The sequence below is a fragment of the Durotheca rogersii genome (assembly GCF_024521655.1).
Source record: "Durotheca rogersii strain YMJ 92031201 chromosome Unknown GGS23scaffold_3, whole genome shotgun sequence".
Taxonomy (NCBI): domain Eukaryota; kingdom Fungi; phylum Ascomycota; class Sordariomycetes; order Xylariales; family Xylariaceae; genus Durotheca; species Durotheca rogersii.
This window is the reverse complement of record NW_026251234.1, coordinates 1206841-1234635: the sequence shown is the minus strand read 5'-3', so window position 1 is coordinate 1234635 and position 27795 is coordinate 1206841. Positions and strand designations below refer to the sequence as shown.

Sequence of the window (27795 nt, the reverse complement as noted above, 5' to 3'; positions counted from 1 at the left end):
TAAGGATTAAATATATAACGAATTCTTAGGTAAAGAAGTCTCTATCTCGGGATAGGAAGGCGTCGCGAATAATCTAAGCGTTAAGTTTTATCGTAGAGTTAATAAGTCGTAAATTACCATCTTTTTTTTCGACTACGAACTACGTATTTCGATAAGAACCGTAACTTTCTTCTAGGATTCCGTTCTTTAGTCGTATACGTAAAACTTCGATTACTCGTTCCTTAAGGGATATTAAGATCGGGATATCCTTAGCCTACCAGGCGTTATATAGTACCGTTTTAATCTTATAGTCGGGGTAAACCTTAGGTCGGATTTTCCCGATTTTAAAGAAATCCTAGGCTAGGGCTATCTTTTTTCGGTATAGGATCTTAATAAGTACGTCTTTCTCCTAATCGGTTAGTTCCGTATCTAATAAACCTACTTTAATAACGTTAAGTCTTTTCGTTATTAATCTAATACCTCGGGGGTTACTAGTAAATCTTAATATAATATTCTTATAAGGTCTATCGCGCTATAATACCTCTAGCGATTCGTACTTCGATTTAATCTCTTTTATTACTTAATCCTTTTAATCGAGTATTCCTAACGGTATCTAACCGTTTAACGATACGTTATTTACGGGCTAAACTTTACGCGACTTAAGCTTATATATAATATTAACTAAAAACGTACGTTTAGCTTAGTAAGCTAATTCCGAAATAAAGGCTAGGTTTCGCTTATATTATTTCGATTCCTACGTCGTATATCGAATTACCTTCGTAACGGCTTTACTAAAGACGTAAAGGAATTTTTCGTCGCTTAATCTAACGATCGCCTTATCTCCTTTATCTAAATTAAGTTCGAGGGCCGACGAATCCTTAGCTTCGGAGATAGGTATTACCTTTATATCGTCGTTATAAAGGCGGGCATAATTAATTTTAGCTTAAAAGCTAGCGTCGGTTTCTAGGCATTCGGCTAGGAACGCGTTTTTAGGCCTATATACGTTATTAAAGCAGCTTAAGGTATTAATAGTATCTAGTTTTCCTAATTACCGAATATAAGGCTTAGTAACGTATCGCTTTTTAAGTTAATAATAAAAGAAACTATTATCCGGGCCGAGCTAAAGTTAACGGTTCCTATAAAGGTACTTCCGTTAAATTCGAGTTTTATACGGAACTAAAAGATAAAGTTTATATTAAGTAATAAAGGGTAATTAACGAACCTATCTTTAACGACGTAAATCGGTAAACGAAGGTAGTAATCGGTAAGTTAAATAAAACCGTCGATTATTCCTATATATAAGGTCTTTATAAAGGATCTAAAACCTCGCTATATCGCCTTAATACCGGTTATAAGGAAACGTTACTTCTTTATATAGCTTTCTACGATTATACTAAATTACGTTCCTATATCGATTACCGTAAATACGAGAGCTTCGTTCCCGTTAGGTCTTACGTTAATTACTAGCTTAGGAAGAAGCCGGATATAGTTTTTAATATCCTTCGCGATAATAAAATTTACCGCTATTCTACTCGAAGGGTTAATAAACGGGGCGGTAGTTTACGGTACGCTAGGTATCTTAACGCTTTTTTCCCGATTCTTTTATACCTATTCCTTTATAATCTTAATAACCTTAAACTAACCTTCGTTAATCTTTATAACGCGTATCGTAAGGTACTTAACTACCTATTCTAAAAACCCGGGCATAAACTTAATTAGGTCGTCCTACGAAACCTCGAAGCGTTTCCTACTATTCTTATTAATCTTATTTAGCTAAAACTCTCTTAGTAGTTCGTTAATAATCTTCGCTTTCTTAACTAAATCGTTCGTATTCGAAGTAGCGTTCTTACCGGCTTTAGTCGGTCTACGCCTAGGTTATAACGATAGGACTTTTATATCCTCTTAATTAGGTACTTCTCTTTCGATATACTCGCCGTTAGGACCTTTAGCTCGCTTAACTACGTTAATTTCGACTAGGTCCGTTTTAATAATACCCTTATAATAGTAAATATCTTCGTTATCGATAAAACCCTTGGTTTAATTATAACCTAAGATCTCCGTCTCGTATAATTCGTAGCTATATTTACGTTCGATTATTTAAATAACGTTAATTTCCGATATAGCTCTTAATATCTCTTCTTACTTTAGTACTACTTCCTCGTTTTTAAAGTATCGTAGGTTAAAGGATATAAGCTTTAGCTTTCCGGCTAAGTAATAGTATGCTATCCTACGTACTTACTTTAAAGATTCCTTACTTTAGTATACGTAAAATAAGATATAGTAAGCGATCGGTTCTCTTTTACGCTTAGTTTAGGTAATAATCGATCCTAGGACTAGCGTTAATTCTAACTTATCCGGGTTTCCGTTCTCGAGGTAGTATAGTCGTTTATTATTCTTATAGCAAAACCGATTCTACGTTATATCCATTAGTAGCGGGTAACGGCTATAGTTATAAAACCGATCGAAAGTATTATAAAACTAATATTCGAATTCCCTATAGTTACTCGTTTAAGTTAATAAAATCTTATTACGTATGCCTCGGTAGTTTAGTATAATATTACGTTTAAAGCCTACTAGGGTTTTTTCGTTAATTTATAGGTTATAAAGACTTAGGTTCCGAACCGCGTTTACTAGGAACGGGTTTTCCTATTAATATTATTAATCGGCGCCGTACGTACCTCTGAAACCATAAGAGCTACTTTCCTAACGGTAGTTCTACGAAGTTATCTTTATTTCCAGAGCGTTAAGTCGGTCGTAGAAGGCTTATATACTAGCTTCCTAGCTAGTATTTAAGTAGCCGTAAGAAGGTCTAGGCTACGAGGAAGGCGGTAATAAAGGCATCTAAAGGTTAGGAGTTATTAATCGTTAAATTATTTATATTATAAGCTTTTCGGGTTCTTCGAAAGTTACCGTTTTTTATTATCGTCGTTCTTCGGCTTAGGTTCTATCGGTAATTTATGTTATTATACGACGTTCCGTTTACTTATAAAGCTAGGTATAAAGAATCCGGTAGTCGATATCCCCGATCTTATTATAGTTATAATTTCCCGTTTTATAGAACTTTATAATTAGGGATATCCGGAATTTATCGGTTAGGTATCTTACTTTCTAGGAAAGCTTTCCGTTATCGTTTACGAGCTTGGAAAGGCGTTTATAGTCCATAAGATACGTAAAGATCGCCTTAGGATCGTTAATTACGTTACTTCGTTCTAGCTATACGAGTTTACGTTTAACGTTAACTTAACCTAGTTTATCGGTAATCCTAAAACGATACTTTAAGGCTATAACGATAACTCTTTAAATCGTTTAATCCTTCGTAACGTCGTTAATACGCTTCCTAATAATTTTAGTCGTAATTTATTTACTAATCTCCTTAATTTTATCGTCGTTATTTATACGGTAGCGGTTAAATAATCGATTTACCTTTTTTAGTTATTAAGTTACGTTATATTTATTAAACTTAAGCCTAAGGTAATCGGTAGGGTTAGGGAATTTAATAACTAATATTACTATAGTCGGGATAGCTATCGGTATATTCTAGCTACTAAAGGCCCCGTTATTATTATTCTAAGATAATATTATAAGGATTAGCGGAATAAGTATAAAGCCGCGGTTAAGGAGTAGCTAAGTAGGAGTTTTATCGTCGTCCTCCTCCTCTTCGGGCGGATATAGGGGCGGAAAGTTAGTATCGACTCTTAAGGTTTTTATTAGTAGTTTAGTTTTTATTACTTTAGGTTCCGATAGCGATTTATTCCGTTTCCTAGCTATAAACTCCGTTTAGTTTAACGGTACGAGGTATAAAGTAAAAAGGAAAGTAGTAAGGGTCTTATTATCTAATATAGGGGTAAAGATATAATAACTATTATTTATATCCTAATACTTTTCCTTTAGTATAGGTATATTATTATTTATTATACTATCCCGATCGATAAGGTCCGGGTATTATACGAGCTTTTTTAATCGGCTAACGCCTAACTAAAGTACGATACGTATTTCCTGGATTAATAATTTAATTATTATAAATAAGTCGACGATAATTCCTCCCATTAAGATCTAGAACTTCTAACGTATAACCTTCGTTAAGGTAATACGTATAAAGAATAAATCCCGAGTAAAGAATCGCGCTAGATACGATACCGGTTATAGCTATAGGCCGGTTTCGATCTAACGGGAGTTATTTAATAATATTAACGATATTATCGCTAGGCGCCGTTTTACGCCTATATTAATACTTCTCGCTATATTAGTTATTAATTAATAATATAAGGCTAGCTTATATATAGGTATACCTATTAGCTCGACTTTAATTCCGTTTCCCTAATCCTTTATATCTACGTAGTCTTATTAATATTAATTTCTAATTCTCTTTAAAACTATCGATTACTAATAGCTATTAGTTTATTAATTCTTATCTATACTATTAATATAAATATCTATATTATATCGTATATTATATCGTCGAATCGTTACGCCTAGGTATCCTAAAATGCCTTTAGTATAATAAGTTATTAGTATTTATATATTTAATTTATATCGATTAATAGGTTTAAAGGGAAAAAGAAGCTATCGTAAGGTCGGCTAAGGTATAATTATTATTAGCCTTTATTCGCCCTTAGTATTAATAAAGGAGTAGCGGGTCGTATAAGTTATCGTAATTTATATTAAGGCGCTCGTACGTCCTCTATATAATAAGTAGATAACTATAAAGGGGCTGCCTTAATCGCTATAAGCTTTATTTACTCGCATAAGATATACTATATTATTAGCGGTTCGAGGGAGCGGTTAGTATCGAAGGCTAAGTACTATTCTTAATAGCGGTAATATTACGACGATAGTTTCCTAGGCTTACGGATACCTTCCTATAGGTAGGTAAATAACGATACGAGGGATATCTTAATCGGTATAAACGTAGTTTAATCGTCGTATTATATCGTAGTATCGATAGCTTATTAGCGTTATAAGTATTAAGGGCTAGGTAGTATCCTAGCGGCTATAGTATCGTAGTAAAGGTTCCCGGGCTTATATGTACCTTTTTATAGTAAATAAATAACTATAAAGCGGAATACTTTATTTAACGTAAAACGTAGGCTACTTCGCGGGTTAAATAATAGCGCCGACGGCGATCGGTATCCTTTAAATCCTAGTAGCGTAATAAAAACTCTTAAAACTAAAGGTTAAAGGGTCGAAAAGGTTATAAAGTAATCGCTACTAAGGAAGAGTAGAGCGTATGCGATACTAAAAACCCGGATAAGTTTACTCGAAAGTATATTCTATCGAAGACTATAATACGTACGATAGTCTAGGATAAATAAAACTAATATCGCTATATTAATCGAAAGGTAAGGAATCTAATATAGTTATCGTATCTTAGCTATACCCCTTAATCGTAGAGATATAGTAGTCGCTAGCCCGAAGGCATAAGAAGTAAGGAAAGAAAAGGAATAAAACGTAAAAGTTACTTATTCGGTTATAGCGGTACGACGAAGTAACTTAAGCGCCTATAATTAAAATAAATATATTAATCGGAGAATAACGAATCTAATAATAAAAACGAATCTTTAATTAAGGTAAAAATAATAAAAATAGTAATCTAGCTAGGTCGTAAATTAGATGATAAGCATGGCATATCCCGTACTTACGGGAGCTATGGTTACTTTATATAGGCATAAGGCCTATCGTAGCGTGTTACGTAATGTATCAAGAGGGCATGTCTTACCGTACCACTATAATACGCTTCCGGAGAAGGCGCCCGAAGAAGAAACTACCTTAGATTTATATACTAGAGGTATTACTTAAGTTAAATAAGGTACGCTCCGCCTTAGCGTTAAGCGGCTCGTAAGAAAGCGAGTTAGAAGAAGTATTTAAAGGCGAATAAGATACGCCTAAAATCGCATTTAAAAACGCGTTCCGAGAGGAGTTATATTATATTAATACGCTTACTACCGTACCGTAGGAATAAAGCTATAAATAAATAGTACTAATAACGGCGGGCCTATTTAAAATAAACGAGAACGAACCGCTCTTTAAGAAGGTAATAAAGGAATTAGAGCGTAATCTTTAGACCTAAGCCGTTTTTAAGGAGATCCGAGAGAACCTAGAACGTAGTACGTTTAAGTTTATATAGCCGAGCGAGGTAGTTAACGGCTATTTTATCGACGTTAAATAAGTTTTAAAGAAGAAGTTCCTATCTAACGGAGATTTCGATAAATTAAAGGTACGGATTTACGCCTAAGGATTTATATAGAAAAAAGGCATCGATTATAACGAAACTAAGGCGATAACGGCAAAGGTAATATCGTAAAGAATACTAATAGCGTTAGTCGTTATTTATTAGTAATATATTCTTTAGATCGACTTTATTACCGCCTACCTTAACGAGAAACTAAACGAAAGGATCTTTATAAAGTAATTCCTTATATTAAAGGAATATTTCGAGGCCTATAAAAAAGAGAAATAAACCTATAATTACGACGAGTCGAAGATTATCGAATTAATTAATCCGTTATATGGCTTAAAATAAGCTAAAGCCGCGTAATAATAACGTATAAGAGGCATTTTAAAGAAATACGGCTACGTTTTATTAACCTTAGACGACGTTATTTACATAAGACCCGGAATAGAAGACGTAATTGCCTCGTATATAAACGATTTCTTATTATTCGGACCCGAAGAAAAACGACTTTATAAACTTACGAATATAATTAAAGAAAAGGTTAAGGTAATTAACCTAGGAAACGCTAATTAGTTTCTCGGGGTCCGGATAAGACGATCGTTTCTTACGGAGGACGTTTGATTCGATTAATAATAATATACGGAAAAGGCTTTAAACGAACTTAATTACGGCGATACGAAGCTATATCCGTTACTATATAACCCGAAGAATCGGAACGCGGTCGTACCGAAAGAAGCTAACGATAAAGCCGACCCGCGAGAGGTTTAAAAGTATGCCTCGTTAGTAAGAAAAGCGAACTTTCCGGTATATATTATAAGGCTTAATATTAGTTACGTAGCTTCGACCTAGGCGCGTTTTATAAATAACCCTTTATAAGAGCATTAAACGGGAATTAAACGCGTAATACGATATCTTAAGGAAACGGTAAGCCGAGGGATCCGGTATCGGTAATTAAACGAAAATTACCCTTATAAAGAATATAACGATATAAGTCTTTACGGCTACGTAAACTCGAATTACGCGGGAGATATTTCTATAATTAAATTAACGAATAGTTACGTATTCTTTATAATAAGAGCCCCGATCGTATAGATATCGAAGCTTTAATCGGTAATCGTACGAAGCTCGGGAAAGGTTAAGTATATAGCCTTATCGACGGCGGTAATAAATACCGCGTAAATACGTAATTTCCTTACGGAATTAAACGTAATACCCGTAGGCCTTATTACCTTACGATGCGATAATACGACGGCGAATACGTAAGTAAAAGAAACCGCGATAAATAAATAAAAGCGGTATATCCAAAAGGACTACTACTACGTAAGGCAAGAGGTAGAAAAGGAATACGTTAAACTAAAATACGTACCATTAGTTAAGAACGCGGCTAATAGGCTTACGAAGCCCTTAGAAGCGAAGGAATACTAAAGGTTTATTAAGTTACTATACCTAAAGGACCCGTAATAGCCTTAAACGAAATAAGCATATAGATAAAGAAATAAAGGAAAATACTACGGAATTAAGGCCTTACGCTATTCAAGAGCTTAACGATAGCCTTACCTAGGCTAAGAAGGCGTATAGGCGCGTAAGTACGTAATCGGTTACGTATAGCCATAGGGTAAGCCCTGCCCTAGCGAGGGCTAATCGGGATATAAAAGGCACGTAAAACGGCTCCAAAAGGCCACGTAGATAACTGTAATTCAATCAACTATTCACCCGTTCCTTAGATGGCCATACTAGGGAGCATTATGCACCTACGTTCTAGAGGTAGGTTGAGGTATTCAAGCACAAGTAAAAAAAAACCCGAGCATATACCTACCTAGGTAGGTAGGTAGGTATATTTGTCACGATGCCTACTCGAGAGAAATTACTATGCTATTGAATTGGTAGGTAATCATGATAGACACCCCGAAATATACTTCCTCCACGCCTTTCAAAGGTAATACTGTCTTCGTGAGAGGCCGTCTATACCTACACCTACCTCCTCAAGATCCATATACTAATAAGATCCTGTCACGTAGAGGTTGCGCCTCTTCGTTGCTTACCTCAGCAACAGGAGCTCCTATATATACGCTCCCGTTGCTTCCATTCCTTTAGTTAGTTCTTAGATGGAACAAGACCTTTTCCCTTCCTTTGCTCCTCCTCCCGTTGCCCGTTGCTCGTGAGATAGCTCCTCGCGCGCGCTCTCGCCCACGTAGCTTCCATTCTACGTGATAGATCCCTTTAGACCTGCCCAAGTCATACACACCTGCAACTCACCTTTGTAGGCCATATTAGATATCGTATCATGATTTGCATAATATCCCGAGAGGGTGACTCTTGAATCGACATCGTAGAGCGATTACCCCTAAGTACATAGCCGCTGCTAAGCTAAGCAATACCTGATCGAGTAAAAGCTTCGCCTTGCTCAAGAGGACAGTACGCGCATTGACAGGCGTTACCTCCTATTCAGCAGAAGACGCCAAAGCCGCTGCTGGGCACAGATAAAGAGCTCGCTATCGTTTTGTCCAAAGGACATGTTCGAGCAGCCTCCTGATCGATTGCATGCGTTTTTAGAGGAGAAATCAGCCGAATCTGTCATACATCCCCTAGTAGAAGGTGTGGTTCACGAAGAGAGAAAATTGGGCTCTCTGATACCCCTCACTTACCAGGGACTCTGATCCGCCCCATCGCCATACCCGCCGGGCTCCAGACCTCGACGCCGTCTGCGCACGCGGCGTATACGTTGCCTCCGGTGTCGCACATCACGGCCGCAGGGGCGCCCTCCCGCGCGTATGCAAAGACGCGTCGGTTTATGAGAGCGGGCACGCCACGGGTCGGCACGACGTCAAACGCGTAGATGGTCGCCGGCCTAAGTGTATTCGCGACCGCGTGATTCTGTGTCAATTATACACACGTATTTCAGAGGCTCCCACGGTCACAAACACCCGGTTAGGAAATCCATATGTAGGCAATCAAGAGATGAAGGACGCACCTCGTAAAATCCATCGTGCCGTCCGGCAGCGCTGCCTCCGCGTCGGCGACGTACAGCGTGCCGCCGTCGGGGTCTAGTGCGATGCCCGTTGGTCGGCCGAACCCGTCGGCAACGACGCGCAGGTCCCGGGTCTCGGGGTCGAACCGATAGACATGATTCGGTAACTGCGGTCGCGGTCGGATGCCGTGCTCGAAGCCGGCGCGCGAATCCGTGAACCACAGGCTGCCGCCCGCATCCACGGCGACGTGCCGGACCGAGTTGAAGGGCCGGCCGAGATAGCCCGTGACGACTGGCACTGGCGGTTTCCCCGCGGGCATGTGCCACAGCCCGCCCGACGCCGGGTCCAGCGTGCCCTGTGAGCAGTACACCACACCACCGCGGTAGTGCGCAGCACCGTTTGGCATGGGCATGTTGCTGGGCGGCCGCAGCTTCATCCAACCCACCTGTAATATCTCACGGATACCATTGACCGGCTCCAGACGATCATGATGGCGGCTGATGGTAACTTTGGATATTAGGATCACCGGTAGGTTCGAGCTACTGGTAGGTTGCAATAGGTCCGAGGTGATGTAGAGCTCATCCCGCTCCGGTACGTAAGCACAGGCGTTGCAGAAGAAGGGGTTGTTTGATGAGTCGGCCGATGTGAGCAGTAGTGTGCACAATGTGCCTTTGCTAGCGACTCTCTCGAAGCCCGGATGGTATTGCTCAAGCTTTATGAGATCCGGACTGAGTGACGGTACGCTAGAGAGGGTGAGTCCAGTGAACAATTTTGAAGTGCTCATCAATAGGCAGTGCGAGCAGTAACGAACAGGCCCGATTCAGACTTAAAAGGGTCTATAACCTATTCGATATATCATCAGCGTACGCTACTCGCCAGCTTTGCCGGTTGGTTGAAGACCAGAGATTACTCACCTCGATTTGTAATTCGGAGGGTGCCATCTTAAACCCGCCTCCGAGGAGTTGGCTCAGGGTGGAGATTTCCACGATTGATGACACTGCGTTCACGGATGTTCCGATGATGGATAAGGTTGAGTGTTGGGAAATGGACAGGGCACCATCGTTTTATGTCTGCGGGTTCATCGGGTGGTCGGATGGGTCTCAAACCGCGAAGCGGCAGATACGGTACGATAAGGATACGAGTACTGTACCTAGCGCTTACACTCTAACGTATTGCCTTCTCGGTGAGATAGCCGTCCCTATTCTTCAAGCCGACACCGCTCTCAGGGCGCATCCTGCCTAGCGCGACGCAATATTCACATCCACATCTGAGTTCCTATTATATTACTATTCCCGTACCCCGAGCCGGGTCTAGTGTCTGCCTGTATTAAGGAGGAATTGACCTGCACCGAGGGCAGCCATACACAGGCTACGTCTATCGCAGTATTTTTGGGCTTTAGTTCAATTCTGTGCAGGCATGTAGGTAGGCATGTACTAATAAGTTGAGAAGCTATCAGGGGAAGCAATAACTGCGCCAGGAGCTGGTTATAAATGCGATGGCACTGGCGGCAGAGAATTAGTCCATAACGACGCTGCCTTGGTGAATTGTCGATCCGCGGAGCAGGCTGGAGAACTCATAGATGAGATACGGTGGTTCTGGCGAGATTTAAGTCTTAATATCACGAAGACGAACGAGTGTTAGGTACGTTGTACTTGTCAGAAATCGAGAGAACCGTCGCCGGCTTTAAATGCCTCCCCGCGAGCTAGTTGCGCTTTTTCTCATTGTTAACGCCTCTATCATGATACAGCTGATCGATGACCCCGATCGACGATTCGGTTTCCCTGTCATAGTCGCGCCTAATGGTTCGGCTTCTTCTCTTGCGCGTCGGCTTCCTTCAGGAACTTCCTGCGACAACGTTAGCGCGTGTTCATCGCGGGGTACTCGGGAGTTGCGCACTGGATGAAATCCGCCTCGTCAGGGGTCGATGCGTTGATGGGGGGCGTCTGGGTGGCCTTCTTGCCGCCGCCTCGGAGGGCCAGATAGCTGCCACCGAACAAGCTGGCGAGAACACCTATCGCGAGCTGGAGAAGAGAAGAGATTAACATCGCATCGGCTATCGGGAAGGGGCGGGACATATTGGTCCGTAGCGACCTACATAATGAGAGCCGACCTGGCGGCCGAAAATAGTGTAGGTAGCAACCATCTTGGCGGTATGCACGGATTGATTGCTAGAAGACCGGGCGCGGCTAGATACTGGACACGAATGGGCGCTGAGTGAGGGTTCGCGAAGACGGGACAGGACGTTGTCCCCCAGAAAAAAAGAATGGCTCGCAAGCTTCCGAATGGAAGACCCCTCCAGCTTCTCTTCGCTGCTTAGGTAAGTTGACTGGAAGTCTAGTTGAGCATGGTCGAATGCCGAGGTTTATCCGGAGATTGTCTGAGAGAAGGGCTCGAGTACTCAAGTATGGGGTGGACCTGGACAATCGGCTTTCAGGACAGGGTTCCGACCGTCCGTCCGATCAGTCTGACCTATAGTCTAGAAGTTAGGCAAGTAACAGCGACGTCACCTAAATTCCATCGAAACCTCAATATTATTCGGTTTGCTCTTCTTCCCTCCCTTATCTCTTCTTTCCTTTCTTTACTTGGACACTACTTGCTCGCTACCCTATGCGCCTCGCGTCTTCCAGTCTCACCCTAGCCAAAGTTACACTTGGAATTCCAGCTATCGGCACCGCTCCGGCTCTCGTCTGTAAAAAAGACTCGCACCTTTTTATTTCTTGAATTCATCGGTCCTGCCGTTGGCCTAACTGATACCTGACCGTGATGTTTTGGGGAAAGGGTCCGGAGAAGCCTGACGTTAAGACCCCGGAGGCACCGCCGACTAACGTCGACCCGCGCAGCGATGCCACTCGTTTCGACCTTAACAAGCTCCCGCCGCGCCGCGAGTTACCCGAGGCTATGCAGAGCATCGTAGATAAGTCGGATAAGGAGGAGAATTTCTTCGACGAGCTCGTAGAGGGATAGTGCGTCGCTATCAGACTTATTCCCCTGGACACCGTAACAGGACTAATTTGCATCCTTCGTCAGTGCGCCTGACTCTACTGAATCCAACGTGCGGTATGTTGCCTACGCCAACCGACTTCGGACTATTATGCTCTCGGCGCACCGTTATGTAGCCTATACCTCAGACATAGGGGAGTCATTTCGGCCCGTCGCCCACCCTTGGATAGTGAGAGGCGCCTATGGCGTGTCGTGGGCCTACATTATGGGCGACGTTTCGTACGAAGGGTACAAGGCATACTGGCAGAACCAGAAGATACTTAACCCGCAGCTGGTGCTCTCGGACAAACAGCAAAAAGCCGCCGGGTTGTCGACCCCGGCATCCCCGGACGCGAAGCCCGGCACCGTCTCGCCCTTGGAGGACTACAGGACCGTGATGGTGCAGCGTGCCATCTTTCAGACTGTTGCGTCGATGGGACTTCCCGCATTCACAATCCACAGCGTCGTCAAATACTCGGGCCGAGCCATGAAAGATATGAAGAATAAGACCCTCCGAGTTTGGGGCCCTATAGGACTTGGCCTTGGTGTCGTCCCGTTCTTGCCGGCGCTGTTTGACAAGCCGGTTGAGAATGCCGTCGAATGGGCGTTCCACAGGGGCTTCTCGACGTATGGCGGCCACGGCTATGTTGGCGATGCGCCGACGACGGGGCGTGAAGCGGCCTTGCATCAGAGGCCAAGAACGAACACCACCAAAGAGAAGGAATTATAAAGCATGGACGGTCAGATAGGAAACGAGATAGAATCAGCATCCCGCAGTCGAGAAACCCGTCCCTACTCCCCACCGTTGCTGCATTTTCTTGATGTTACTGTGAAATACCTGCGAACTGGGGCAAAAAAAGCAACCTCGGGTGCGGAGAGTGTACGTGACGTCCAGAAAATATGCCCATTTCGGGTGGTGAGAACATGCTTGAAACTTCGTCGATTCTATTCATCCACTAAGGTATCTCCGCCGTTAAACACCATGCCTATAAAACGCCAGTTTAGATGCAGTCCCATTGTGACTCGTGAACTCTGTTTCACAACTCGATCAAATCAGGCGGCGGTCCTACGCCTCGAAGCAAGACGATCGTGTTGCCGCTCACCAGCGACGAGCCGACCTTCTCGTTGAATTCGAGGACCCGCCCGCCTTCGACGTGAAACACCCGAAGCTTGTCTCGCTCGTCGGGGGATTGGTTGTTGACGTTCTCGACCTGCAAACTCCTAGCCGCGGCGTCTAGTACCCTACCGACGACCCAGTCCTTGGAGTAGTAGAATTCGCCCTTGTAGCTCTTTGCCGTCGTGGTTTCCACCTCCGCCTCCACGTATAGGTAGACCCGCTTCTCCGGCGGCAGCTTCGCGTCGCCCTTGGCCACCTTTTTTAGGTTGTTGACGGCGACAAGACGCGCCGCCGCAGACGAGGGCTTCGGCTTTGGCAGGACGCGGCCCGCACTCTGCTTCTTGGCAGCGCCCCAGGCCTTGAGCCTCGCGAACGCGGATCTGGTCTGCTCGGCGACATCGAACTGCGCCGGGCGCGCCCCGATCGGGATCTTGTTCTTGCAGTCGTGCTCCTCCTTCAGCCGATGCTTGAGGCAGTAGTCGCGATTGCAGCCCGAGCAGTGAACGCCGGGCACTAGCGAGGTACCGATCGTTGTCTTGCAGCTGTCAGCAGCGCACGGTTTTTGCGATACGAATTCGCGCATGCGCTTCCCCTCGCCGGCGGACGACTTGGCCAGCTGGGCCTGTCGTCGCCGTTCGGCCCAGGCGCCCGCGTTGGCGCATTTGTGGGCGGTCTCGGATCGGTGGTCGAGGCAGAAAGTCTTCTTGCAGCTCTGGCAGAAGAAGGGGAGGAAATCGAGTTGGTTACAGTATTCGAGCTGGCAGTGCTTGCCGATGAGGGTGGCATCGCCTCCCTTATCCATTTCGACGTAACTCGTGTCTTGAGATTCGGCCGCCATATTTTCCGGGTCGGTATCGTCGACCGGACCATATAAAGGAAACAGGGAAGAAAAGGCAAGAGAACAACGCCAGTAAGAGAGTAGTAGGCAACGAGCGAAGTCGTAATCCTCAGGAATGACAACGCTGATGATTAAGAGGTTCGGGAACAGCCTGGAAGAAGCTGGCAGGGGGCGAAACTGGAGAAGACCGACCAGATGACAAGCAGCGGTGGGGGCAACTATAGGTATACATTGGGGGGGGGGAGGGCGTATGCACAGAGATACGCATACCTACAGGACGTGTGCGTATGTACCTATACATGCCTGGACCGCCTGGGAGGCTAATATAACCGCGCTGACATCTACTGTTAGTTGACATTAACTGCGCTTAGCTAGGTGGACGGCTCGTAATTTAGGGCTGTCTGTGGCCCGTTCTAGCGGATTGCCCCCTACATAGTAAGCGTGTTTTCCTGCCTAGGAGACTCGATAACCTGCACCCTTCCGCTTTTGCAAGTGTCTACGGCATCTTTGTGCTTAGATAATCAAGGGGCTCTGTAAGGTCACGGGATTTCGCGTCTTTGATGCGGACGGTAATTACGTAGCATGCCTGTTTTGGGGATTACGTAGGTGAGGTACCTACGACGTCGCGATAACCTACCACGAGCAGCCCTCGAGCGAACTCCCAGTGAGTCGTATCCACCGTCTTCTCATAAGGCACGAATGCTAGTTGGTGGCTGTCTCTGTCCTCAACTTCCTCCCATATTTCCACGTTGGCATCGTGCCGCCGCTAAGATGCCTCCCCATGTACCGCACAAGCGATTGCGCACACCATCGCCAGATAGCAGCAATCGTGTTACCCGACAGTCACGTAGGGGCAAGGACAAGCCCCAAGCGGGAACATCTGTGCCGTCCCGAAAGGCCACTCTATTTGATGATTTAGACACTGGTTCTAAAATAGGATCAGCCGAGAAGACCAAATCCGCCATGCAACAAATGCACGAAGATGTCGCCAGCGATGACAGCTCTCTCAGTTCGCTCTCGGACGCTGATTTCGAGAGCATGCCTAATCCCAAGCCCCAGAAAGTGAACCACGACTCGGACGAATCGGAGGACGAGGACGTGGTGTTTGAGGATGTTCCTTCCCACGAACCGCAGCAGCTAGAGCCTGAGGTCGACGGCGATCTTGAGTTGACATTATACCAAAACAATCACGTCCCCATGACTAATGAGCTGGGGAAGAGGGGCCCTTCGAAAAAAGAGAAAGCCATCCGTATGTCGACTCACTGTATGCACGTCCAGTTTTTACTCTGGCATAATGCTGTGCGGAACTCCTGGTGTTGCGATCAGGAAGTCCAAGCTATCATGATCTCTCACTTACCACCGAGGCTGTGGGACGAGGTGGACCGCTGGAGACGAAATAGTGGCCTAGATGTCCTTGGAGACGTCATAACCCCTTCGGAAGTTAAAACGAGTTCAAGAGGAGGGAATAGAAGGGGGAAGGGAAAGCTGCCTCCCACAAAGCCAACAAGAGACTGGGGTAGCGCGGCAGACCGACTCGAGAAGGGGGTTCCCGACTTAAGTCACGGCGACCCCCTATTCAGGCTTATGAATTGTCTGGTTTCATGGTGGAAACAAAGATTTCGAATTACCGCTCCCGGACTGCGCAAATGGGGGTACATGGATGTCAGGAGACTGGGCAAGTTGAGGTCAAATTTCGAAGAAGAAGAACATGACCCCGACCGTTTCGGGGAGAGGGTGGTGAGCCTCGAAGAGTTCCGGCGGCATGCCCAGGACTGTGTTGGCAGTCGTGATGTTGGATCGCAGCTTTTCACCGCGCTATTGCGCGGCCTCGGGCTCCAAACACGTCTGGTGGCAAGCATCCAACCACTTGGATTCGGATGGAGCAAGATCGAGGAAGCAGACGAAGAAAATCAAGACGGAAAGGCTCAGAAAAATGCTAGAAAATCTACCGGATCTTCGAACCCCGCGAATGGGAAAAAGATGCCGCTGGTAAGACCAGCTATCCGCCGGGCCAGAACGGGTGACAACGATACGCTGAAGATGGACTTGGATGATTCAGACGAATACGAGGAGCCTCTGATGAATGAAAGCGACGATGAGTCAGTAATCGATATTACGGAGACCCTCAGCTCAAGACGACCGGAAGCAAAACTCTATGATAAGGACCTCGAATTCCCTCATTATTGGTCCGAAGTTTTGTCGCCGGTAACAAAAAGGTTTCTACCCGTCGATCCCATCGTTAAGTCCATCGTGGCTACCAGTAGAGACCTCGTCGAATCCCTCGAGCCTCGAGGAGGCAAGGCAGACAAGGCGAAACAAGTCATGGCGTATTGCATCGGATTTTCCCAGGATGGCACCGCCAAAGATGTTACAGTACGATATCTTAAGAAAAATATTTTCCCGGGCAAGACAAAAGGCTTTCGAATCCCGGAGCAGAAAATACCAGTGTACAATAAACATGGCAAGGTCAAACGATATGACCAGTTTGATTGGTTTAGGGCAGCCATGCGAGGATATATCCGCGGCGATAGGAAACACCCGATCACGGATGTAGACGAGGAAGAGGATTCCACCGATCTCAAGCCCTCAAAGCCGGAGAAGAAAGAGGTCAAGGAAGGAGAAGAGACACTCCAATACTACAAAACCTCTAGACAGTACGTCCTAGAACGCCATCTTAAGCGCGAAGAGGCCCTTCTTCCTACCGCCGTCGCTGTGAAGCTGTTTCGAAATAAGGGGAAAGGGTCCAAAACTGAAGGCGAAAACGTATATCTTCGAAAGGACGTGGTGACGGTGAAGAGCGCCGAGACCTGGCACAAGCAAGGGCGTGCCCCCATAGAAGGTGTCCAGCCACTTAAACATGCTCCTTACCGAGCTGCCACAACCAACAGGCGAAGGGAGATAGCCGAAGCCGAAGCAGCGACAGGCCAGAAAGTCATGCAACCCCTATACAGTTTCGACCAGACAAACTGGATCATCCCTCCCCCTATTCAGGACGGTATCATTCCAAAGAACGAATACGGGTATGTTGATACTTATCCCTCAGTATAGTCAAGCCTAACTGTATCGTAGCAATATCGACATGTTCGCGGAGCATATGTGTCCAGAGGGTAGGCGCACCACATCATATCTTTCTGGTTTCAACTAAAGAATATGCAGGTGCTGTCCACGTCCCTTATCGCGGGGTCGTTCGTGTTTGTAAGCGCCTTCAGATAGATTACGCCGAGGCCGTCGTCGGGTTCGAATTCGGCCATCGGATGGCTGTTCCCGTCATCCAGGGTGCCGTCATCGCTGAAGAGTATTACGAGCGTGTGTTTGAGGAACTTAAGAAGGATGAGGCAGAACGGAAAAGAAAGGAAAACGAGAAACGGCGCAAAGAGGTTCTAACCACTTGGCGGAAGTTCCTGATGGGTCTGCGGGTTGTGGACAGATTCAGGCAAGAACATGGGTACCTGGAGGAGCCGGTGGATGCGTTCGGTCATGACGACGTAGCAGACGACGATTTCAGAGTCATGCGCACACGAGACGAAGAGATGGCTGGCGGATTCCTACCTGAAGGACACGAAGAGGAGGAGGGGGAGGAGGATACAGCCAACGCAGATGAGAGGCCGCGCGAAACCTCCGGATTCTTCCCTGCCGCCGAGGAGGATGATTCAGACGACGGAAACGACCCCTTCGAGGTAGACTACGGAAAACACGCTGAGGCCGAGGCTCAACTCGCCGAAGAACCCCCCAAGCCCGAGCCTATACCTACTGCGGCACCTAAAAAGGCGGTCCCCAAACCGAAAGCCAAACCAAAGCAGACCGTTCGGAGGCGATCTCGGAGGAAGAAGGCGGCCTCTTCCGACGAGGGCGACGAGGACGACGACGACTTTGAGATCTCTGATAGTGAATGAAGTGCGCGCGGCTCGAAGGTTTTGTCTAGCTTTGTGGTTGTATATTCCAGCTCTCGAGCTCTAACTGTGGTCGAGATGGCCGATAGCACGCTCAGGCACTCAGGTATCCTACCATCAATACCTCGTATCTAGCCATCTAGGTATTACCGTGATATAGAGGGGTCCAATTTATGAGTGTCTAGTCACGACTTTTATACCTATCCTCTTTATCACTCATCGCTAATCAGTATTACGCGCGAGGCAAAGCTATCTGCATGGGGTTGTGTACCATTCGTTGGTTTTCACAACCCCCCCTGCTCACCAAAAGGATATGCGTTATAGATTAATCTAGTGATCCGATATCTAGCTCGTTTTAACGATATATGCGGCCTAGTTATATCCGACGCAGGGCTGTGAACCCGTGTATAACACCTAGCAGCAGATCCTCCGCCCTCGTTTCCACGCTTCACGCGAACGCCGAGAAGGACACTCATATGTTGGCTAAATCGAGGGAATGTGTAAGTGCCACAAGACATCTTATCCCCTTATAGCATCATTTGTATCGCGCGGGAGCAGCTCAAGTTCTCGAAACTTCCCTGTCTTACCATCGATATAGCGTGCTCCCTGACGGTAGTAGTGCCAACAGCTCCGGCGGGGATTCTTGCACCGGCTACCGGCGCTAGACTCGAAGCCGAGCGGGTGGCTACAGTTCGGATAGCGTTGCTCGTCGTATGGGGAGCATGGCGCCCGGATTGGAGCTGCAGGATCTCAGAAGAAAAGAAAAGGAGGAGACGGTCGGGGCCCGCGATCCCCTTCCCCCTCCTCCCAGATGGACGAGGCAGTGGTTTGCGAGATCCCAGCATCGGCTACATGCAGACGTAGCACCAACCGACTCTTCGCTATTAAACCCGCCATGGCCTCATGCATATAGAGGTAAGAAGAGAGTCCTGTCGAAAAAGGTCGAGGTCAATCCGAAGCGGTCCAGCCTAGGACATCGCCGAGCCGTTAATAACACAAATACCGTCTCGCTAACCAAAAATAATAATAATATACGAATAAGGACATTAAGTTTAATAAGAAAACTAGAGATTCGAACTCCGGTTTTAATTTCTATTTTGTATTTTAATTACCTTTTCTCCTTCATATACGTTTATAATATCCACTACCTAAATCTATATTTACTTCTGCTTATTTGCGGTTCGTACCGCTTTTGGTACGAATGGGTAAACCTCTTTCTATACTCAACTACCGACTAATATACATCTGAGCTCCGCGCGGCGCGGCGCGGCATTACAGCTCGTAGGGTACGCCAGTGACCCCAAGCGGAACCCGTAATCTATTCTCCTTTTTTTCTTCTCGCCATGGTTTCCAACATCGTCTTAGCCGCTGCAGCCGAACGTAGGAGGACATGCTTGTCTCGTACGGATGGCATGACTTCTGTTATGATGGCCATACCCAGTTACAGGTTCGGGTCACCATGGTGTGGCAACCGGACCCCTCGGCTCGTTCGTGTGCCCTATTAAGCCTCGGGAATGGCTCCGTGGTAGTGGAATCGGATGCCTGCATCTACTACGCAAAACCGATCGTCTCTCTAATATTTCCGTGAATCGCCACGCAACGATGATGTAAGTTTTCCTTCCATCTTCTTTCAATCCGAGTGCTGTTGTAAGCAGCTGATTAACGGTAACATGGTTCTGCTTATCGTTTTCTCCCCACAAACTTGGAATAACCCTGTTCTCCCCTCGACACTACCCACCCCCGTTGGAGAAAATCCCGCCCTGAAGGGCCGGAGCACTAGACTTCTATGTGTTGGGAGCGTCGTGGGTAGGCCTTGCGCGGTGTAACGGAATATACCCGCTGACTGCGTACCCGTCTTCTCTTCATAGGCCTATGAGACATTCAAGGCTGATATATTTCTCGGTACTCGACCCGCTCACTCACCACATCGTGTTGCTACCACCGGTCTAGTAGCACATCAAGCATACTGCATCGGGAGATGAGATAGGAAATCCACCTAGTTCCCAGGCCGCGGGACTCCAGGAAGCATGATCTACTCACTCCCCTATATAATTTGAAACATGTATTACAAAACACCGACTAGGACACCGGAAACGTTCTAGTAATTCATATAAACTCGTAGAATACGGTACTAGTCTGGAGGCTACCTAAGATATAATTACGTATTGCTGATACCATTACATGACCAACTCAACTAGACTCCTAGGAACTGTTTAGTATTCAGAACTTGCCCCGCCGTCAATGACATAGACAAAACGGACCCTCATCGCCACCGATGTATTTCGGCAAAAAGGAAATTACCATATGCTATGAACTTAGTTGTATTATTCCCAGAAGTCGTAGCACGGGATAAATAGGGGGAGGGGGCAGGGGGTGGTGACAAAGACACAATCGACGCGGATGTAGAGTGGCAAGAAGAAGGATAGGGCTTGGAAATCATTGCCTGTCACTGTCACCATCCGGAACTATATGCCTATCTCAGTTCGCGGCAGACATGAACCATGTCCCCAGTATGGGTTTCGTATGCCTGGGAGAGTATTTACTTGCACCATCTGCCACTCGACGTCAATAAACGCGAGAGAGAGCGGAGAACGAGCGGCCGACACGCTAATATTTAAACATAAAATCATAGCTATCAGACCCGTCGCCAAATCCCAACCTTAACCGCCCAGTGTAATCCAGTGTCTAGAGGATCTCTCACGCTCAAAGCCGCGATACGAGCACTACAACCCCAGCATGCTCTTGCCAACTTCTGTATATATCATATGCCTCCTCTTCGGAGCCTGGGTCATACATGCGGCATGGTCCTGGCACCGCCTCCGGCACATCCCGGGGTCTATCTGGATCTCTCACTCCAAGCTCTGGCAGGTCAGGGCGCAGATGAGCGGAAAGTGGTACCTTGAACTGAGGAAGGTTGGGAACCGATACGGTGTGTTCTCGTCAACCTCTTGCGCCATTGTTCTTCTCTCCCAAGTTCGCTTGGCCTCCCCGCCCCCCTTTCACCGATCTCTTTCCTACCCGCCGCTCGCCGGGGGACTAATAATGGGAACAGGAGACCTCTTCCGCATCGGCCCGAACCAGGTCATGACCACCGACGTCGGCGCCATCCGGCGCATGGCGCACCCCAAGTCGAGGTACACGCGGTCACCCTTCTACCGGACCTTCCGGTTTAGCCCGGCGCAGGACCACACCTTCTCGCTGCTCGACGAGCGGGAGCATCGGCGGCGGCGGACAGTGCTCGCGCCCGGGTATGCCAGCGGCCCGCATGTCGAGGCCTGCGTTGACCGGCAGTGTGCGGCACTCGTCGACCTGATCGAGCGGCAGTTCATCTCGACGCCGCGCGAGCACCGCCCGCTCGACCTCACCGCAACCTCGCTATTCTTTGCCATGGATTGCGTCGGCGATCTCGCCTACGGCCGCCCCTTTGGGTGCCTCGACCTCGGCCGCGATGTCCACGGCTTCATCCGCTGGAATGAGGCCTTCTTCAACGTCGCCATCGTTGTCGCCAACTTCCCCTGGCTCACGGCCCTGCTCTCCCGTCTCCCCTTCGGCGGGCTTTACCCTTCCGCCCTCGACGCTGACGGCGTCGGCAAGTTCATAGGGTATGGATTCCCTTGGTGCCATTGGCGGCAGTCTTCTGTAATTCTTGACACTAACTCCGTTATTTTTGCTCATTTCCCTTGGCATAGGCTCGCTCAAGAAGCGTTTGAGAAGAGTATCCACAACGGTGTGGATCGCAGGCGAGACGTCACCGCGTCTTTCATCGATCACGGCGCGACGAAAAGAGAGATCATCAACGAGCTGGTGTTGCAGATGTACGTATTTCCCTCCCTTACCCCTTTCCTCCTCCTCCTCTTAAATCCTTATCTAACTAGCCCTCCACCCCTCAACGCCGCAGTGTTGCGGGCACGGACTCAACCGCGGTCGGGATCCGCATGACGCTGTTCCTGCTCGTCTCGACGCCGGCCGCGTACCTACGGCTACGGGCCGAGATCGACAGGGCGACACGCGCAGGGCTCCTTAGCTCTCCGGTCACGCACGCTGAGGCGCAGCGCCTACCGTACCTGCAGGCAGTGATCCGCGAAGGCCTACGCGTGTTCCCTGTTGTCGCGGCGCCCTTCTACAAGTGTGTACCCTCCGGCGGCGACGTCATCGCCGGTCACTTTGTCCCCGAGGCCACTGAGGTCGGCGTCGACATCCTCGGCGTCATGCGCCACCCCCGCTACTGGGGGCCCGACCCCGACGCCTTCCGCCCCGAGCGCTGGCTCGAGGCCCCGCCCGCTGCCACCGACGTCATGGCCACCGCCCTCGAGACCCTTTGGGGCGCCGGTCGCTACAAGTGCCTCGGCCGCGCCATCGTCCAGGTCGAGCTCAATAAGGTGTTCGTGGAGGTATGTCGCACCCACCCCCCCTCTCTTCTATATGCTAGGCTGATAGTGGTGGTTGGAAAACGCGGTAGCTTCTCCGGCGCTTTGACTTTGCTGTCGTAAACCCACAAGACCCCGTCAAGATTGTGAATTCCGGCTTTTTCCTCATGTCAAAGCTGGAGATGCGAGTGACGAAAAGGGAAGCATAGTAGAGATGTATACCTCAGGGAGGAGGGCGTCCAGGGACAGGTACCAAAGGAGGGAAAGGAGTTAGAGCATTGTTGTTGTTGGGGATAAGATCTCGAGCGGACTTTAGGCTCAAAATTATACATAACCTCAGCAGTAACAATAGAAGTGATCCTAAAGGATATCGATAACAAACCAAGAGCTCATCCTGGATACCTACCCGTACAACCTGACCGTTGAGTGATATTTAGACACCACTTGACTCGTAAGGCGAGGTTAAGAAGAGCTAGGCTCTGTTAGGGCCCCGAGCGACTGAAAATACTATTGTGGCTTCTTAGGATCAGAATGAGGCCATCAAATAAGGATGCCAGGGAGTGGCTAGAATCTGGGAAATGTGTCGCAATATTGTGTATGTATGCCTAGTTATCGTGACCCCGCATGGTAGATGATGAGAGGAAGTCATATTCTCACAACCTGTCTTTAATTTTCTTGATCTCTTCTATAGACTTGCTTGCCCTACGTTCTGACTGTATCGATACCTGCCCCGGATTGCAGGCTAACGACCAAGGCAGTAAGTCTATCAATCTTGGCCGACAACTCTGAGATTCGTGCCTCCATGTCACTAGGTGCTTTCGCCAAACCACCCTCGAACGGCCGTTCCCGAGCTTTCGGCTTGTCGATCACATCGGCACTGCTAGGCTCTATGGTCGGAAAGTGGGGGCGATATCTCGCTCGCGACCCACCGCCTGTCCGCTCGAAGGGAGGTGCCGACGGTCGTTTTACGGAATCCTGCGGCGGGCCACGGAAGTTTTCGAATCCATCTGAAGTCGACTTGGTGAGCCACTCATAAACTTGGATCGCCCCCACGATTGGCGCATGAGTTGCCCTAAGAAGGAGAATGCGCCCTTGACGGAATTTGTTATCAGAGGGCAGGAACAAGCGTAGCGGTCTGAAGATTCCAAGTGCGATGAGGTTAAACGGCGCTTCGTTTACCCAGTCAGTCTTGGCCTACCCAGTCAAGGCACAGGGGACCGCAACACTTACGATAAAAGTGCGTGAGTCTGTTGCTAGTGGAGGCCTCAAGTACGTATACGCTATACACGTACAGATATTCTTCTCGGGCGTGGGTGATGACCCGGGAGAAACTGTTGCTGAGCATACCGGTTAGGGAACCCATAAGCAGTATCGAGCTCAGAGTGACGAATATTAGCATAAGCGGGGGGCCTATTCGAGTGATTAGACGGAGTCTCACGGACGGAGTGGGTAGGACGAGGATGAAGTACCGAAGATCGGGTCGATGTCTTCCATAACATCAAATCCGACGTAACTAGAACCAAAAAAGATTTTGGTCACGATCATGGCCATGTGCGGAAACGTATACGCCTCCCTCCCGATGAGGGAAAACGTGGTCAGGAACCCGACATAAACAACGATTACCAAAACCATGAATTTGAGGAAGTCTTTTCCCATTTCCTTCAGGCAGGGAATCAAGGTGCCCCAGTACGGGGAAAGGCTGAGAATTGAACAGACCCTGGGCACCATAAAGAGGGCCTCGAGCGACAAGACGTCGAAGGCGATGTCAACGAGGGTGTAGTCCTGCTTGTATAGTCCAGCAAACCCTGAGAATACAGGTTAGCCAAGGAGCCCCCTGATATCCTTAGTCATCATCGTACAGGCTTACTCAAAACAGCGAAGACAATCCCGATAGCGATCATGATCATATCGAACAGATTCCAGACGTCGGCGGCGTAGAAAATCGACCCGGCATCGATGTACTCGCTAATTTCGTCATAGAAAAAGGCCGCGAACCAGACGTAAAGTAAAACCTCGAGAGGAGTGATGGCATAGCGGTTCTGCTGGATCAAGACGCTATAGTATAATAGCAAAAATCCGATGAAGAATGCTACCTCGTAGGCTTTGAGGTACTTGGGCACGCGAAGGCGCGAGAAAGGATCAGCCGTACTATGGTTATAGAACCGAGGCTTCTTCACCGAATGGACGGCAAGCCGATCCCAGAATATTATATCGCCATTCCATATGCCGGTGATGATCTTCTGCACCACGTGTTGGCTGAGGAATCGCTTGGCATCGGCGATAGCTGCAATTTCTAAGGCGTTGAGGTGGGTGAAGGGCGCCGTGGGGTCGTTTTCTGATTCCGCGACATCGCTAGCACGTCTGCTCATGGTCAATTTCGAGACGGATTGGAACAACTGGTTCCTTCTCGAAGATCCGCTAGGGCGTCGATCCAGATAGTGGCCCGAAGAGGAGCATGTTGATGCGTTACTCAACAGAGAGGTCCTCTCGTTGCTCTCGCCGCCATCTGCCGGGTCATCGGCGCCGGAGAGCTCATCTTCCTCACCGTCATCCGGAATCTCATGCAGGCAAAACTCGACAACCTCCCGTTCCGATAGACGAGTCAAGAATCGCCAGGCAGCGATCTCACAGGCATTTGCGCGGGCCTCGCTCACCCCTCGATCGTCGGTAATTGTGCCGTAATGCCACCTCAAAGCGCTATTGCCGAATTAGCGACATACTCGTAAGTCATAATCTAGCTCGGCTCTCCGAACTACTATGTTCCGCCAAGAGAGAAACAGATTCGTCGGATAGGAGAAATCGCTGCCGTGGGTATAGGCCAGCCACCCGTCGCCCGTCGCCCGTCGAGGAGACGGCTTACAGCAGAGCGTTTACAATCAGGGGGTTGGTGACCCAGGCACTCAGGTGCTCGACGAGTAACTGCAGATCGTCCCCAGCTGACGTGGTGCGTAACTGCTCGAAGGTGCTCGGCATACAGATAACGTCGGCTATGTATCTGGGGAAGCCGGCCGGTCAGCAGCCGTCTCGGAATCGTCCCAACTCTGCGGATAGGTGGACCTCCAGACCTACAGAGAAAGCTTCTTGACGACATCGCGGAAGGTGTCCTCGTGAGCAATGTTTGGGAGTCGAGCATCGAGGCGATCGGAATGATCGAGCTGGGGCGATGGAACGCGTTCCGGCGCCGCCACGGGCCGCGACTTGACGCGAATCGGCATCTCCACTACCTACCTACTAAGCTATATACGCCTAGGTATATAGAGGTACCTATACAGAGGACCTGCGGACAATGCAATAGCCCCTATATCGTTACACTAGTATCCCATTATGCAAAAGGCAGGCATTCACTCGGCGGACGATGGAGGGAGGACGGGAGGAGGTTGGGGAAGGGAGGGCGACGGCGATAAGATCTCGGGTGATACGCAGGCGCGCCACGAAATGCAGAGTTTGGATAACGCTGCAGAGAGGCCGAGGCAGAGAGGAGTGAGAGACGGGCAGGGAGACGATCAAGACGCTGGGGTCGATGTCTGGGAAAGCAGGGTAGAATTCCAGCTTTACCCAAGGGAGTATGTGGGTAGGGGTCAGAAGGGATACAAATTGAGGCGATGCATTGGAGGTTTGGAGGTTGTTGGACCTTTTTCACTATGAGGCATAGCAGATGGGGATGAGGTACCTACCGAGGCAGGTACCTAAGGTAGGTGCCTGTAGGCACATTAGAGGATAGAGGTCCTCCTCCCTCACAAAGTACCCGGGCAGGGCGCCACGATCGACGTCAGGCAGCGGGGGCTGGGTGTTTAGGGGCACGTGACGGTGCCGTGTTCAGTGGGTATAAGGTGGGTATAGGCAGCTACATTGGGCTCAATACGGCCTGCCTACAGGTACCTCCTTGCCACTTAGGTACCTTCTAAGCGCTGGTCCATAGGGTTCTCGCGCTGTCTCTGACGCCGCCGTCTTCTACCAACTACCTCTAGCGGGACAGCTCTTAATTAGTCCCTATCAACATCGTTCACCAAGCCCCTCATCTGAACTCACCCATCCTACCCATCCTACCGGCCCTCCGCCACCGACCCATCATCCCTCAAGGCTGACTGCCTAGTAATTACGTACGGGACGAATCTACTGCCACATGAGAGTTCATGTCTCTCCGTTCACGAACCCCCTCCTTTTGCCTTCGGGTAGACCTTAGCTACCCAGAATCATTAGGCGTAGGGAGAGCAGTCCATCGAATCGAACACATCGTCAAATAGAGCAATACAGGCGCGCCGCGTGTACCACACATGCAGATCGGGTCCACTCGTGGAACGGCTCGTATCCCAGCGAGGGATCCGTTCCTATCGCGGCTGCACTGACGCCAGTCTCGCCAATCTCGTCTACTAGCTTTATCCCCCCGGGCTCTAATCAACCCAGCTCACGTTCCTTTCTCGATGGATGAAGATCTGTCGCATCCTTCGACCAGGTTACACACATGGCGGACCGTGTGGACGAATGCTGTCAAACTGCTTCTTTCTCCAAGGCCATCCGTCGGGGCCTCTTAGCGTTCCTTCCGCTCCACGCCATCGTATTATTCCCCCACATCTCAAGGTTCACCGTGGACCTATTCTACTCTATCCTCCCTCTTAGTTAGCGTATGACATGTATGTATATGTGTGTTGTAGGTGCGGATTCCTCGACGAGGTGAGAATCACGGGCTCGGCGTCAAGCTATTGCGGGTGGCCTCCGAAGCTCTCGGTGAAACTGGAAACCTCTCGTGGCCCGGCACACCCAGCCGCCACCGCCCTCGTGTCACTACCCTCACACAGACACCGACGCATCGGCATACCGCGGAGGCACCCAGGCTATCTAAGCTGGGAAGAACTCCTGATAAGGTTCTATTTCAGTCAGCAAAGCCAGCTCGCCCCCCGTTCCGCCAGCCTTGCTCTGGCACGCCGTGGAGATACCTAGGCCGTCTTGTCGGTAGGTGGGTAGTAGGCAGCAGGTAACGGTAACTTGTCAAGAATAGTCCCGTTCCACATGGCCGGTATCACCCCTAATAATACAAGCATTATCAAGATCTCCTCTTCTCCCCTCTACTTCTCGCCCTTTTCCACTTATTCGCATGTGACGAAAAGTTGCCCCGTTAGCGTTGGCAAAGACTATGAATACTAAATATTACTCAAGAAGGCAACCCACCATCCGCCCAACATCGCCAAGCGCATCGCGTAGGGTTGCAAGCGCTACCTATGCAATTCTCGTCAGTCTTACCCCCTGTTATATTATGTGCATATTCTATTCACCGCGAGAAGAGAGCCCGAAGAAAACATCTTTCCTAAAGTGTAGGGCGGGGGGAGCAATGGCCCCCCCTCCTGTCCTGCTTCCCCAGAGAGCAGCCAGAGCCTTCGTCTTTCCACCGCTGATGGCTGTGCAGGCGGCCGAATCGGCCTTAATTGGCTAAAGTCGTCTATAAAAAGGATTGTCCGCCAAGATACGCTTTTCTGGTTTGGCGTGGTC

The 27795-nt window shown here is 48.3% G+C and overlaps 7 protein-coding genes across 7 annotated transcripts; 3 read left to right on the top strand and 4 right to left on the bottom strand.

The window, feature by feature from the left end:
• Window positions 1-8169: 8169 nt before the first annotated feature.
• On the bottom strand, window positions 8170-10271 carry GGS23DRAFT_551666 (calcium-dependent phosphotriesterase). Its single transcript, XM_051515366.1, has 5 exons — window positions 10035-10271; window positions 9932-9963; window positions 9123-9863; window positions 8797-8999; window positions 8170-8680 (listed from the first exon to the last, which is right to left on the bottom strand). The coding sequence occupies exons 1-5, from the start codon at window positions 10059-10061 to the stop codon at window positions 8586-8588; spliced, it is 1098 nt and encodes a 365-aa protein (XP_051375413.1). The 5' UTR covers window positions 10062-10271; the 3' UTR covers window positions 8170-8585.
• Window positions 10272-11557, bottom strand: GGS23DRAFT_551665 (uncharacterized protein). Its single transcript, XM_051515365.1, has 3 exons — window positions 11216-11557; window positions 11017-11141; window positions 10272-10965 (listed from the first exon to the last, which is right to left on the bottom strand). Exons 1-3 carry the CDS (start codon window positions 11261-11263, stop codon window positions 10917-10919), a joined length of 222 nt encoding a protein of 73 aa, XP_051375412.1. The 5' UTR covers window positions 11264-11557; the 3' UTR covers window positions 10272-10916.
• GGS23DRAFT_551662 (mitochondrial 18 KDa protein-domain-containing protein) lies at window positions 11558-12958 on the top strand. The gene is made up of 2 exons (XM_051515364.1): window positions 11558-12083; window positions 12148-12958. Exons 1-2 carry the CDS (start codon window positions 11884-11886, stop codon window positions 12827-12829), a joined length of 882 nt encoding a protein of 293 aa, XP_051375411.1. The 5' UTR covers window positions 11558-11883; the 3' UTR covers window positions 12830-12958.
• Window positions 12419-14476, bottom strand: GGS23DRAFT_551654 (AN1-type zinc finger protein). The gene has a single exon (XM_051515363.1). It carries the CDS (start codon window positions 14052-14054, stop codon window positions 13137-13139), a length of 918 nt encoding a protein of 305 aa, XP_051375410.1. The 5' UTR covers window positions 14055-14476; the 3' UTR covers window positions 12419-13136.
• A 349-nt stretch (window positions 14477-14825) lies between these two features.
• GGS23DRAFT_602954 (Rad4-domain-containing protein) lies at window positions 14826-17947 on the top strand (the record flags this gene model as incomplete). The annotated part of the gene is made up of 3 exons (XM_051519407.1): window positions 14826-17074; window positions 17124-17161; window positions 17211-17947. 3 exons carry the CDS (start codon window positions 14826-14828, stop codon window positions 17945-17947), a joined length of 3024 nt encoding a protein of 1007 aa, XP_051375409.1.
• A 2733-nt stretch (window positions 17948-20680) lies between these two features.
• GGS23DRAFT_593434 (cytochrome P450) lies at window positions 20681-22859 on the top strand (the record flags this gene model as incomplete). The annotated part of the gene is made up of 6 exons (XM_051518034.1): window positions 20681-20873; window positions 20997-21546; window positions 21634-21759; window positions 21843-22335; window positions 22404-22499; window positions 22836-22859. The coding sequence occupies 6 exons, from the start codon at window positions 20681-20683 to the stop codon at window positions 22857-22859; spliced, it is 1482 nt and encodes a 493-aa protein (XP_051375408.1).
• On the bottom strand, window positions 22828-25997 carry GGS23DRAFT_551645 (ion transporter). The gene is made up of 6 exons (XM_051515362.1): window positions 25381-25997; window positions 25172-25306; window positions 24179-25008; window positions 23781-24116; window positions 23542-23721; window positions 22828-23480 (listed from the first exon to the last, which is right to left on the bottom strand). Exons 1-6 carry the CDS (start codon window positions 25524-25526, stop codon window positions 23014-23016), a joined length of 2094 nt encoding a protein of 697 aa, XP_051375407.1. The 5' UTR covers window positions 25527-25997; the 3' UTR covers window positions 22828-23013.
• Window positions 25998-27795: the final 1798 nt, after the last annotated feature.